Below are 14,142 nucleotides of genomic sequence, written 5' to 3' on the forward strand. Positions count from 1 at the left end.
CATGTGGCCTGGATGTCACACTTAAGAGATTAACAGGAGTGAGCTCACTGTGATGGTAAAGGAGATGCAGAAGCATATCATGGAAGAAACAGATGAAGACAGCACTGGGGCTACTTAGCTGGAAAAGAAAAAGCTAAGGAGGGACTTCCCTGGAGGTCCAGTGGTTAAGAGTTCGCCTTCCAGGCTCAATCCCTGGTCGGGGAGCTAAGAACCTACATGCCTTGCAGCCAAAAAACCAAAACGTAAAACAGAAGCAATACTGTAACAAATTCAATAAAGACTTTAAAAATGGTCCACATTGGGCTTCCCTGGTGGCGCAGTGGCTGAGAGTCTGCCTGCCGATGCAGGGGACACGGGTTCGTGCCCCGGTCCGGGAAGATCCCACATGCCGTGGAGCGGCTGGGCCCGTGAGCCATGGCCACTGAGCCTGCGCGTCCGGAGCCTGTGCTCTGCAGAGGGAGAGGCCACAACAGTGAGAGGCCCGCGTACCGGAAAAAAAAAAAAACAGCTAAGGAGAACCCAGAGGAGCCATCAAATGGGTGAAGAGTTGTCTTGTGGGGAGAAGGTTTGAACTCTTTCTGTTGTTACCAAGAGCCGAAAGGAGGATCAAACATCCTGAATCACAGAGAGCCAGATCTCAGTTTCAAGCAGGAAGTATCTTTGGCCTCCAGAAACTACCCCAAATGATTTTCCAAAATTTCCGAAAGGGAAAAAAGTCACCTTGAAGGCATCTGAGTAGGCTGGACAACACTTTTGCAAGAATATCGCTGAGACAACTCAGGCATCATCTAGGCAGTAAAACTAGGAGATACTGGATTCTGAGTCATGGTGAGAGCTGTGGGTGGAAGAAGAAAAATCTCCACCTCAACACACGCAGTGACTTGAATCCCAGACGGAAAGTCTTGTTTTTCTAAGAGACCTAAAGGTATAGTTTGACCGTGAGTCACTGTAGGCTTTCCCCAACTTCAGACTTCATTCTTACACTACTACCACAAATTTTGCAATACCCATTTAAGACCAGTACTGCTAATTCACTTAATAGTTTGATTTACCTTGATTCCTTTTTCTTCTTAGATGTGTTTTTCAAAGTTACCCTATATGTTTGCTACGAAAGTCTGGACCGTCTATCTCAGCATCAGCGGAGACATTTAGATATTCAAAATCTCAAACTCTACTCCAGATCTGCTGAATCAGAATATCTATTTCAACAAGATTCCCAGCTAGATTCCCTATATCCACCAAAGTTTGAGAAACACTGCTTTATATCACCACTATAAACAGATATTTCACTGTCTCTAAGTGGTTAGCACATATTATTCTATTTTATTCTAACTTTCTTCACATTTTCACAAAATATTATCTCTAAACTTGGGATGCATCTTATAATCAATGAAAGGAGTATTGTAATTAGCAGGGTGTTTTCCTTTATTAGTGGGACACAAAATAGTTTATCTTACAATTGATGGCATCTTACATTTTGCTAAAATAAGGTAATAGACTTTAATATAACTATCAAAATTAAGAAATAGTTGCCTATAATCATTTTGTATTTGACCATTGGGACCACGCCACGGTTTTGGAAAAAGTGGCTTTATGAAAGCAAATTAATGCTCCCAAACATCACTGTGTTTGAGGCCCTTGAGAACAATTCAGTTTCCTCAGTCCCAACCACAGAGATTCTGTTGCAGATGATTTTGATGTGGGTCAACTTTCAACACATTGGGTAGCAGGCTGAACACTAAGTCAAGCTAAATGACATCAGATCGTAAACTTGCGGCCTGACGAGATTCCCTCACACTATAGTGCAACCATTCTCAAACTGTGGCCCGTGGATCCTTGGAGATTCTTAAGAACTTTTCAAGAGGTACATGAGGTCAAAACAATTTTCATAATAATACCCAGATGCCATGTGCTTTCTTCACTGTGTTAACTTAATGATGCAAAAGCAAGGATGGATAGGAGTTCTGTAATAAAGTTCACTTTATTACAAATCAAGACATGACACCAAGCTGTACTAGTAGTCATAGTATTCTTCACAGCCATACACTGACAGTGAAAAAACATTTTTTTTAGTTTAAAAAGCCAGCTTCGGGACTTCCCTGGTGGCACAGTGGCTAAGAATCCACCTGCCAATGCAGGGGACAAGGGTTCGAGCCCTGGTCCGGGAAGATCCCACATGCTGCGGAGCAACTAAGCCCGTGTGCCACAACTACTGAGCCTGCGCTCTAGAGCCCGTGAGCCACAACCACTGAGCCCGTGTGCCACAACTACTGAAGCCCGCACGCCTAGAGCCCATGCTCCACGACAAGAGAAGCCACCGCAATTAGAAGCCCGCGCACCGCAACGAAGAGTAGCGCTCGCCGCAACTAGAGGAAGCCCGCACACAGCAACGAAGACCCAATGCAGCCAAAAATAAATATAAATAAATAAATAAATTTTTTAAAAAACCAGATTCATTGAAAAATGACCTAAAATTTGCAGCAGTGGAAAGTATTAATTTCATTACATCTCAATTTTATCCACATCTTTATAATATTCTACATGATCAAACAGGAAGTCCATGAAAATCACTCCCTCTGCACACTGGACTTTGACATTTCTCTCAAGGAAAAACACATGTGCAGTTGTCTGAGCTGCAAGATGAACCAGCCACTTGATTCATGAAGCACCATTTTTACTTGAAAGAACGACGAGCGGACAAACTATTGCTTCTCAGACTTGGATAGCTGCCAGACAGTTTCTCAAAAAGCAGTGAAGTGTGTTTATCCTTTCAAGGAAAACTACTGACAGTATCTTTTACTAATGATATAGTTGAGTTTTCAAGCAAAAATTAAAATTTTGGAAGACTTGTATCTACTATCATTAGCTTGACAACTTCCTAATATTTGAATTTTCTAATGAGATCAGTACTTATATTAATGATTGTGATTTTTTTATACTGTATAATGAAACGTGCCAATATTTGGAAGTTCCGTATAATTCAGTGAACAATATTTTCCAAATGATCAATGTATGATGTTTACACATGGGTAAAAGTTTCATTCAAAGTTCAACACAGACCAACAGATCATAATGTTTGCTGATATGGTTTCAGATTCCACATTGCAACTAGCCTTTAAGGAACTACCACAGAAACTACCACGTGTCAAGATTTGGTATAGTATCTTAAAAGAATATCTGCAATTATTTGAAAGGGCAATTAAAATACTCTTTCCTTTTCTAAATTATATATCTGTGAAAGATTTTCTATATCTACTTTAACCAAAAAACAAAAAAAAAAACAAAAAAACCATACAGCAACAGACTGAATACAGAAGCAGGCATGAAAATCCATCCATCTTCTACTCAGCAGACATTAAAGTGAGTTGCAAAAATGAAAAACAATGGTACTCTTGCCACTAATTTTTTTGTTTTGGAAAATATACTCATTTTCATAAAAATATGTCATTAATGTTAACAGGCAATGAAGTTGATAGGAATTTTAAATGAATTAGATTTTCGCAATTTTGACTTCTAATATCATAAATATTGGTAGATATGACCTGCATAAACCAAACTCACTGGGTTCTCAATGATTTTTAAGAGTGTGAAGGGGTTCTGAGAGAACAAAGTTTGAGAACTGCTACTGTCGTAAAACTCACTTAAGCCACAAAAGAAGGGACTATCTTCACAGATGAGGAAACAATATGGATGAATTCTTCCTCTCCACCATGAAGCCTGCAAGCCAGAGGTCCTCTTTGTGGTGCTATATTGAGCTCCAATCTCTTAACTATGAAAACTTAACCACGAGCACACAGATGGTTCAGCAGCAGATGAGGAAACAATATGGATGAATTCTTCCTCTCCACCATGAAGCCTGCAAGCCAGAGGTCCTCTTTGTGGTGCTATATTGAGCTCCAATCTCTTAACTATGAAAACTTAACCACGAGCACACAGATGGTTCAGCAGAGCCGCTGGCCAAAGTAAAATCGAAATGCAACTTATCCTGAATAAGATCCAGAGGGAAGCAGTTGCTCCTCTTTCTGTAGGACTAGATCCCCCCAGAATCTCAAGGAGGGATATTGAAACAACAGTCAGTTACCAATGAAGAGTAATTTCATAAAGTGTAAGATTGGGGGCAGGGGAAGTTCCAAGAGACAACTATCAAATGTTCAATTTTCCCACTTTTAATAGGAAACATAAAAGGCCTTATTCAAAACATATGAACTACTTCTTAAGAGAGATATGGGGATACATGTGTGTAATTGAACTCCATTTTATGGTCACTTACAGAAGAATGTATGTAAAAGAAAAAGCAGAGAAAGAAAGGGAGAAGGGGGAGAGTTGTGGGGAAAAGAAGTAGAGGGTCAGGAAGGATGCGGGAAGAGGCCCAGAGGGAACAGGAAAAGCAAATGCAGATGAGGAAAAGGAACCAGAAAGGTCACACAACCTGCAGGGGCCTTAGAAATGAGCTAGGCTTGCTTCTTCATTTTAAGTGAAATTAGTGGCCCAAAGAAGGTAAGTGGTTTGACCAAGTTCAGTGCCGGGACTTTAAGCCAAAATTTCTAGCTTCTAAGCAAGGAAAACACATAAAGAGAAGGTCTGTGAAAGGGGATGGTTTGGAAAGAAGTGATGGGAGGGATGAGCGGGAGGGTGGACAGAGAGAGAGAGGCAGAAAGATACATAAATACACGCACATGCACACACACACACACACTCACACACACACGCTAAGCAGTGAGTTCTAAAGCAGGTGTTTAATTAAACACTGTTTGTCACACCCTGACACTGCTACACATAACTAAAGTTTGGAGACCCCTGCCTTAAGCCCAGGATTTCTCAACTCTACGGTGCCTAGAAATCACCTGGGGATCTTGTTAAAGTGCAGATTCTGGTTTTGTAATGCGGGGTGGTTCTGAGATTCTGAATGTCTAACAACTCCTCCGTGATGCTGATGCAACATGTTCAAGGATCACAAGGACCACACACAAGTTCCATTGCCTAGGAACGTGCTAGAAATGCATATTCTCAGGCAACATCCCATACCTACTGAATCAGAAGCTCTGGGGGTGAGGCCCAGAAATCTGTGTTTAAACAAGCTCTCCAGGTAATTCTGCTGCATATTAAAGTTTGGAACCATTGCACTAGGCCATAATGTCTCCTATCACCTTGTTGCCTGTAATTGGCTAAACAAGTGTGGCAGTACTTTATGTTCAAGTCATTACTTTTCACTGGGCTATCTGAACTTTCTACTAGGAATTATCAACATTCCAATCATTCTTTTCAGACACCCTTAAGATTTGGGAATGCCACCGAGCTCATGAGGCTCACATGTGATGTGTGATTAAGGAAGTATTTTCTGAGGCCTCCTTTATTAGGCTCAGCTTGGCTTCCTCTAATTGGTTTAGACTTCCACACCTGGAGCTGGACTAAGCGCTGTCCCCTCAAACCTTTTTCTTGGAGTAAAATATCCCCTTTAGCTCACCCCCACTTGCCCACTCTAGGCCCCTATACCAGGTCTTGGATTCCTCAGAACGTAGGTTAACCCCAGGAACTTTTGAATCTGGCCCCCTGTCTGAATGGAAATAACAGGATGGAGCTCCCCAAAGCTCCAGACTCAGCAGCCCTGGTCTTCCCAGCCCCTGCAGTCACGAGCTCTGATGCGGAGATGGTCATTTTTGGAGAAGCAGCTCCCTACCCGCGGAAATCAGAGAAGGAGAGAATCGAGGCTCAAAATCGCCCATTTGATTCTAAGAAGGCTTGCTTTGCAGTGGATGATAAGGAATTTTATGTGAAAGGTATGATCCAGAGCAAGGAAGATGACAAAGTCACAGTCAAGACCCTTGACGACCGGGTAAGTGTTGATCTCAGATGTCCTTGCTAACATGGGCATCCTTCTTTTCCTTTGGAGTAGAATAGTAGAAATTGCACGCTGGTCCACAGGAATCTGAAGATAGCACAAGCCTCACTGACCTCCTCTGAGTGAAGCCGCAGGTAAAAACTGCCATGGCACGTACCTCTGCTCTGGCTCTTTCCTTCGAGGACTTGGGCTTTGAGAGTTTTTATGATGTTTGCTTTGGAGAAAGGGGAAGGTGGTGGTGGAAGCGTTTGGACTGTTTAAGGGAGAGACTGATACAGGTTGCTGCTGGATGGGCGAATATACCGAATAGAACTCTCTAGGCTGCAGAGGGACTTACAGAGGGAGCTCCAGAGGCAATGCCTAATTTAATGCAGAGAATTACAGAGCACCATTCAATTCAACACTTACTGGACACCCATCATGTCTAGGTCACCGTGTCTATCACTTTGCAAATGTGAGCACATCTCAGTCCTGCTTCCCCAAAGTTTATCATCTAGTGTAGGAATCAAGAGTACACGGTGGGTATGGGGACTTCCCTGGTGGCACAGAGGTTAAGAATCTGCCTGCCGATGCAGGGGACATGGGGTCAATCCCTGGGCCCAGAAGATCCCACATGCCGCGGAGCGACTAAGCCCGTGCGCCACAACTACTGAGCCTGCGCTCTAGAGCCTGTGCTCTGCAACAAGAGAAGCCATGACAATGAGAAGACCGCGCACCGCTCACCACAACTGGAGAAAAGCCCGTGCGCAGCGAGGAAGACCCAACGCAGCCAAAAATAAATTAATAAAATAGTTTTTAAAAAAAAGAGTACATGGTGGGTATGAATCGCAGTTCACAAATTCAAGCATACGAGACAGATGATGATGATGATGATGATGATGATGATGATGATGATGATGACGATGATGATTGTTATTATTAAACTTAACCTCTGGTGTCAGCCCCTTTTCACAGGGCCGGAAATAAATTTTCTGGAGTTACTATTGGAGTCCCCTCCCCAGAGCCATGCCACGTTTTCAGTAATACCACATGGGGTGTCACTGCCCCCCTGAAGGATGTACTAAGAAACAAGCCCCATTTTCTGAATCTTCAGGACACACAGTTCCATCTCCCTTATGCTATTTTGGGTGTTTCTCTCTCTCTCTCTAGTTTAGGGCAGTGGGGCAGAAGGGCTTCCTTTCCTCAAGAGATTTGGTCCATATCAACAAATCTCCCTTTTATCTTTTCGGTAAAACCCTCAAAGCTCTCCTAAGGATTTGGGCTTTTGGAAAACAAACGCTAGAAAGGCTTACAGGCTTTCTTACTTTTATGCCTTATTTTCTACCTTTCCTGAGTAATGGAGTGCCAGTTGTATGCTTAAAGGGAAGGGAAAGCAGAGAGGGGGAAATTAGGTAATAGTCTCAAAATACTGTTCAGCCATGGACCGTGCTTCAAGTCCAAGTGTTTTAACTATTAGAGCAGCGGTGCAAGGAATTCTGGAAGCCTTGAAAAGACAGGGGAGAGCAGAAACAGGTCATGGAAGAGGTGGCACTTAAGAAGAGCTTTGAAGGTTGCTAGATGTAATTTCAATGTAGATATATTCCAGACAAAGGGACCCACATGAGCAGAGGTATTGAGGTGGAGATGCACAGAATACACTGGAAGAGTTTTTTCCAATATTCCAAGCTTGAGCTCATTGCAGCACTCATAGCAAATGGGGTTAACACAGGCAAGCTGCCGTGGCCTTGGCCATGCTGAGTTCCACCGGCCACCCTGAGGCTGAAGGGCTCTCAACGTTGCACACCTCTAACCCGCTTCTGGCACACAGAATGGCACGCTGACGTGGGGGCATCAGACCAGAATTGGTTACACACTTTGACCAGACTTAGATTTATCAGGAACAGTTATTTACGGATCATCTCTGGGCACAGAAATGATCCATAAAGTTAACCACAGTAATGGGGTAATCTCACCACAATATCTCACCGTTTTCACCACACTGGTAGCTCACCACATCGGCTCTCCCACTCATCACGTGATTTTCCTCTCAATATCCAGACACTCACTCTGAACAGTGAACAGGTGTTCCCCATGAACCCTCCCAAATTTGACAAGATCGAGGACATGGTCATGATGACCCACCTGCACGAGCCAGCAGTGCTGTACAACCTCAAAGAGCGTTACGCAGCCTGGATGATCTATGTGAGCGCCTTTCAACATCTCTTTATTCCACCTATCTCTCCAAGTAAAAACAAATCCCACATGTTGAATATTCTGATTTTCTCAGACCTACTCGGGCCTCTTCTGCGTCACCGTCAACCCCTACAAGCGGCTGCTGGTGTACAACCCCGAGGTGGTGATGGCCTACAGAGGCAAAAAGCGCCAGGAGGCCCCGCCCCACCTCTTCTCCATCTCTGACAACGCCTATCAGTTCATGCTGACTGGTGAGTCATTTCTTTAATGCATATTAAAAAGAATAGTTTTAGTGAAGTATTCAAGTCCTTTACCTGTACTGGTTCTTAGTTCATTACTCGAGCCCGTCACAGGCTTTGGTCATCCAAATGGTGCCATGACCAAAGTGACCTCAGGAGATTCAGAGGATGTCAGGATGGAAAGCCAGGGGCGCAGCATCTTCCATTACCAGTCACGGTTCTTGAAGCCACGCTAAGTACATGCTTCTCTGGGGGTGGATGTGGAGCACAAGGACATGCGCTGCCCCCACCTCCAAAGAAACCCCCAACATGAACACACTTGGAAGAGAGACTATATTAGTAGCCACTTAGGAAAGCAAAGTTGGAGAAACGGGCACAGCAACTTCCCTTCACCTGTTTTCTCAGGCTCCCTCTTTCTCCTCCTTAAATTCCCAGAATAGCAGATGAAATAGCAGAGATGTGGTAATACCGTCACCCTGTCATGCCTAACATCACTTCAGTCTGTTCAACTCTCACCTGATTTGACTTGGTGCAGAGAGAAGAAGTAGAAGCAATCATCTGAGATCTGAAGATGCTTAAAAGTCATCCAGGACAATGTTGCCCAAACTTCAGCCATGCCAATTTCACATTCGCGATCCTGGCCATTTCTGCATATTTAAAATCTTTCCTTATAGTGACTGAAGTTCCGTCCATTTCAAAAAGGAAGAATAGGGACTTCCCTGGCGGTCCAATGGTTAAGACTCTGTGCTTCCACTGCAGGGGACACGGATTCGATACCTGCTCAGGGAACTAAGACCCCCCTTGCCACACGGCGTGGCCAAAAATAAAAATAAAATAGGAACCGAACAAATCTGCCTTTTGATCCGGAGGAAAACTATTTTTTTAAAAAAAGGAAGAATAATATCACTATTAGTATTAGTTTCTTAGGACTGCCGTAACCAAGTACTACACACTGGGTGGCCTAAGCAACAGAAATGCATTGTGACAACAGCTCTGGAGCCTGGGAGTCTGAGATTAAGGTGTCAGCAGGGTTGGTTCCTTCTGAGGGCCGAGAGGGAGAATGTGTTCCAGGCCACGCTCCCAGTTTCCAACGGTTTGCTGGCCAGCTTTGGCATCCCTTGGCTTATAAAATCATCACCTTGATCTGCAATTTCATCTTCACATTGTGTTCTCACCTGTCTCCAAATTTGTCTTTTTATAAGGACACCAGTCATATTGGATTAGGGGCCCACCTACCCCAGTGTGACCTCATCTTAACTAATTACATCTGCCATGACCCTATTTCCAAATAAGGTCACATTTTGAGGTACTGGGGGTTAGTTAGGGCCTCAACATATTAATTTGTTGGGGGGAACACAATTCAACCTATAACACTCTTGTCAATGGAAAACCGCGGTCACTATCCACAAGTAGAAAGTAAAGGTGACAGAAAAATGCAATGACAACAAACCAGTGTCCAGAAATTCTAATTAGAAGCTGTGGCTTCTTACAAGTTCTAAGTCTGAGACTTGCTTTCTTTGTTGAAAAGGGAGATAAGAAAGTGCTAGAGAGGAGGTAAAGATCTGTGAACGTGAATAACTTTCACACTGTGGGACTCACCGTTCACTTCCCATGCTGCCCACGTTACACATCCAGCATTTGGGAAATCTGCCCAAATTGTCTCAGAGAAGACTAGACATGACCAAATCATCACACCACTAGTTAATGGTGAAGCCAGAACTAGAACTCATGGGCTCTGTCTACCCCCAATGTTGCCTGATTTGTATATCCTGCCTATATGTTGTTTATTTACTCCATCCTGCTTCCTTCTGCTTTTCTAGATCGAGACAACGAGTCCATCCTCGTCACGTGAGTAAACTGTTTTTGCCATGATGACTTGGAAGGGGCTGTCCATTCCTTCTGCTCTCCTTTACCTCACTTACTTTTTAAAAAAAAAATATTTTATTGAAGTATAGCTGGTTTACAATGCTGTATTAGTTTCTGCTGTACAGCAAAGTGATTCAGTTATACATATATATTCCTTTTCATATTCTTTTCCATTACGTTTTATCACAAGGTATTGAATATAGTTCCCTGTGCAATGCAGTAGGACCTTGGTGGCTATGCATTCTATATATAATAGTTTGCATCTACTAATCCTAAACTCTCAATCCATTTGTCCTCCATTCCCCCTTTCCTTGGTCCCCTTGGCAATTACAAGTCTGTTCCCTATGTTTGTGTATCTCACTTTATTTTATTTTACTTTATTTTATTTATTTTTGGGTGCGTCGGGTCTTAGTTGCAGCACTCGGGATCTTTTGTTGGGGCACGTGGGCTCTTCGTTGTGGCGCACAGGCTTCTCTCTAGTTGTGGCGTGCGGGTTTCCTCTTCTCTAGTTGTGGCACGCAGGCTCCAGAGTGCGTGGGCTCTGTAGTTGTGGCACGTGGGCTCTAATTGAGGCGCGCAAGCTCAGTAGTTATGGCGTGCGGGCTTGGTTGCCCCACGGCATGTGGGATCTTAGTTCCCTGACCAGGGATCGAACCCGCGTCCCTTGCATTGCAAGCCGGATTCTTTACCGCTGGACCACCAGGGAAGTCCCTCTCACTTACTTTTAAATCAACAGCGGAAAATCCGGGGCTGGGAAGACAGTGAACACCCAGCGTGTCGTCCAGTACTTTGCAACAATTGCGGTCACTGGGGAGAAGAGGAAGGAGCAGCGGCCGGGCAAGATGCAGGTGAGCAGCTTCCTGCACCTGGAAGGCTTGCTGGAATAAGTATACCTTAACTCCCAGGTGAGCACCAAGTGTTTGCAGGGCTTTGTGCCCAGCAGAGATGCACAGCACGAGGTCCTGCCCCAGGGGGTGTTTACGGGGCAAGGCGGGAAATGGCTCCACCTCGTGGACTCAGGCTCTAGCACCAGCTCCATCAACAACAGCCGAGTGACCTTGAGCAACTCCACATCCTCCTTTGGAGAAGGAATGGTTTAGGCCAGTGGTTCTCAAGCTGGAGTGCACATCAGAATCACCAGGAGGGCTCGTTAACAACCGATTGCTGGTCCCCAGGCCCAGAATTTCTGACTGAAATTCCTATCTCATGTTCAAAATCCTGGCATGTTGCATTTCTGTCGTGTTCCCATTGTTCATGCTGCCGGTCCAGGGATCACACTTCGAGAACCACTGGGCTGGACAGCTCTGACGTCAGAAAGGCAAGCACTCGTGTGGGGAAGGGGGGGAAGGTGAAAACTCTGCTTGCTATAAGTGGATTTCTACGTAATAATTTTCACAAAATATTTTATGCAACTTAAAAATTTTTTTGAGAACCACTGTTTCTATCATATGGGTCACTTTCATTGCTCACAGTCTATTTCTACTTCTGAACCCGAATATCTATATAAATGGGTCCTGGTGCGTGCAGGAACAGAGGTCTATATTTTACAAATCCATGATTTATAATAAAATGTTATCAGAGAAGAAAGGCCGTCTGGGAGATTGAGATGTAGCAGGTAGTGCTCCAACCTGGAATCTGGTGTGGCCAGAAGCCACTTTGATGCTGTGCTAAGACCCCTTCTACGATGGGACCTTGAAACCTCCTTGGGTGGGGTGGGGATGGGCCTGTGGGTACTCAGCACAACTGCACCTGCCACCAGCCTGAGCAGGGCGACATCCCTCCCTGGGTCCTTCCCAGAGCATCCACACTTTTGAGTCACTGGGAAGTTACTTCAGAAGACGTCCAAAGTCCTCTCTTTTCCTCTTCTCACTTTTTATTAGGGAACCCTGGAAGACCAGATCATGCAGGCCAACCCCCTCCTGGAGGCCTTTAGAAAGGCCAAGACCGTGAGGAACGACAACTCCTCGAGATTCGTAAGACTCGGTCCAATTGTCAATGACCCCCAGAAAGAAAACGCTCTCCTCCAATGCTGCATATGAAAAATGGCCACAAAAACTAGGATATACCTGGCCTTAGTCTACCCCCAAGTAGACTGACTATACCGCGATATTCTGATAACCCTTCAAAGAACATTTTGTCTTGTTCCCAGCCGAAGGAAGATTTAGCGGTCCTTCCCTAACTAATCCGCATCGCCTCAGAGCATCCTGAAGGTACAATGATTCCAGATTCAAATTCCACAAGTACAAAATGACTTCTCTGTGCTAAAATTGGTCTCTTCAGGTGGAAGCATTTTAAAATACCTAAGTCTGTTGAAAGGTATCCACTGACTTATTAGCCATGAAAGACATAGTGTGAAGTTAGTTAGCAGATCTGACCTTCTCCAGGTCAGGGGGTGCTGGGAGGAGGGAAAACCTGGTGGAGGCAGCAGAGCTCAAAAACTGGGAAGAAGTTGATACTAGAGATATTGAAGGATACGTCCCATCCTTCAACGTTTCACTTGGGTTTAGCTCAACCAAAGAGGCCTTTACTTCCGACACTGGCAAATAAACAAGTATCCAGCCTCCTATCTAATTTCACCGGCCAGTAGAGCAGGTACCCAGAGGCATTTCCATTCAGCAGCTAGAACTCCTGAAGAGCGAACACATAATTCACATCAACCTCCACTGGTCCTTCGTTAATTCTTCATTAATTCTTCTTAGGTTTCATTCAGAAAATACTGAGAAAACTACTGAGTACGTACTACATTCCAGGGTCTGTGGGTGAACAAGCAAGGCAATATTTTTGCCCTCATATTGGCTCACAGGGTGGTAGCGACCAATTAAGCAGGTGATGTAAGAAGGGAGTATACACACACACACATATGCTATATATAATTTCACCTCTCACTCCCCAAGACTGGGGGAACCCAAGGGCTGAGTGGGTCTTTTGGGAGCCAGGAGGCCTGGCCTGGGAGCTAGGTTTGCATGTAGTAAGTAGTAAGGAAAACTGAGGCAAGAAATCTCAGAAGTAACATTCAGAGGCAAAAAAAAAAAGTCAGATAGTCCAACCAGGTTATCAGTTCAAAGGTGTTATAAAGAGTTTGAGCGGGATAAAGACCAAGGAGACAGTCAGGTGTGAGGTAGTCCCGAACAGAGACCTGAGAGGGAGCCTGCAGGCATCCTCAGAGCTGTAGGAACAGGGCCAGGTGCTTTGGGCAGAGCTACCTGAGTCTTAGCTAAGCCGGCGTGGGGACCAGATGCCAAGCAAACAGAGAGGAGGAAAGACCTCATGCTTCTGGCATCACCTTCTCCGTGACCCAACACATCCCACCCATCCTCAGTAGTACCTAACAGAAGCTGGCTACAGTACCACATAAAGAAAATAACTGTGTTTTTCAATCTGTCTTTGGACGGGGGAAGCTCATTCGCATTCACTTTGGGGCCACAGGAAAGCTGGCATCAGTGGACATTGAAACCTGTGAGTCCAAACACTCTATCTGGCACCTTGGACTTGGCCACAGAGGCATCTCCTGGGGACCCTAAAATCACATCGTTTTTTGTTATCTCAGATCTCTTAGAAAAATCCAGGGTGACATTTCAGTTATCCCGTGAGAGAAACTATCATATTTTTTACCAAATCATGTCAAACAAGAAGCCGGAACTTATCGGTAAGTTCCTTGGTTATCATTCTCATCTTCCAAATCGATCACATTGGAAAAAAACGTAGAGTCAGTTGTGCATAAGATGCTGAAGGGATCCTTCTGCTTCACAGACCTGCTTCTCATTTCAACCTACCCCTTTGACGTCCCCTTTGTGAGCCAAGGAGAGGTCACCGTGGCCACTATTGACGACAGTGAGGAACTGTTGGCCACTGATGTATTTTGTGTCTTTATTTACTTAAGTAAGGAATTGTTGAATTTATGAACCGAGAGGTACCCATGATCTCAGGAGGCAGCTGGGATGCAGGGATGCTCAGCGATTAGACCCAAGAGCTCAGAGAATTAGTACAGATCACACCCCTCCCCCACTTGGTTCCATTTCAGAAGAT

At 44.5% G+C, this 14,142-nt stretch overlaps 1 protein-coding gene across 1 annotated transcript in view; it reads left to right on the top strand.

Moving 5' to 3' along the window:
* Positions 1-5,572: 5,572 nt before the first annotated feature.
* The window catches only part of LOC137212559 (myosin-13-like), a 43,290-nt gene continuing 34,720 nt past the window's right edge, over positions 5,573-14,142 (top strand). The window contains 9 exon segments of the mRNA XM_067716057.1: positions 5,573-5,833; positions 7,877-8,020; positions 8,106-8,262; positions 10,071-10,098; positions 10,853-10,964; positions 11,997-12,089; positions 13,509-13,572; positions 13,664-13,762; positions 13,867-13,970. Coding sequence (XP_067572158.1) covers positions 5,573-5,833; positions 7,877-8,020; positions 8,106-8,262; positions 10,071-10,098; positions 10,853-10,964; positions 11,997-12,089; positions 13,509-13,572; positions 13,664-13,762; positions 13,867-13,970 — 1,062 coding nt within the window.

Source organism: Pseudorca crassidens, chromosome 19, assembly GCF_039906515.1.
Source record: "Pseudorca crassidens isolate mPseCra1 chromosome 19, mPseCra1.hap1, whole genome shotgun sequence".
Lineage (NCBI taxonomy): Eukaryota > Metazoa > Chordata > Mammalia > Artiodactyla > Delphinidae > Pseudorca > Pseudorca crassidens.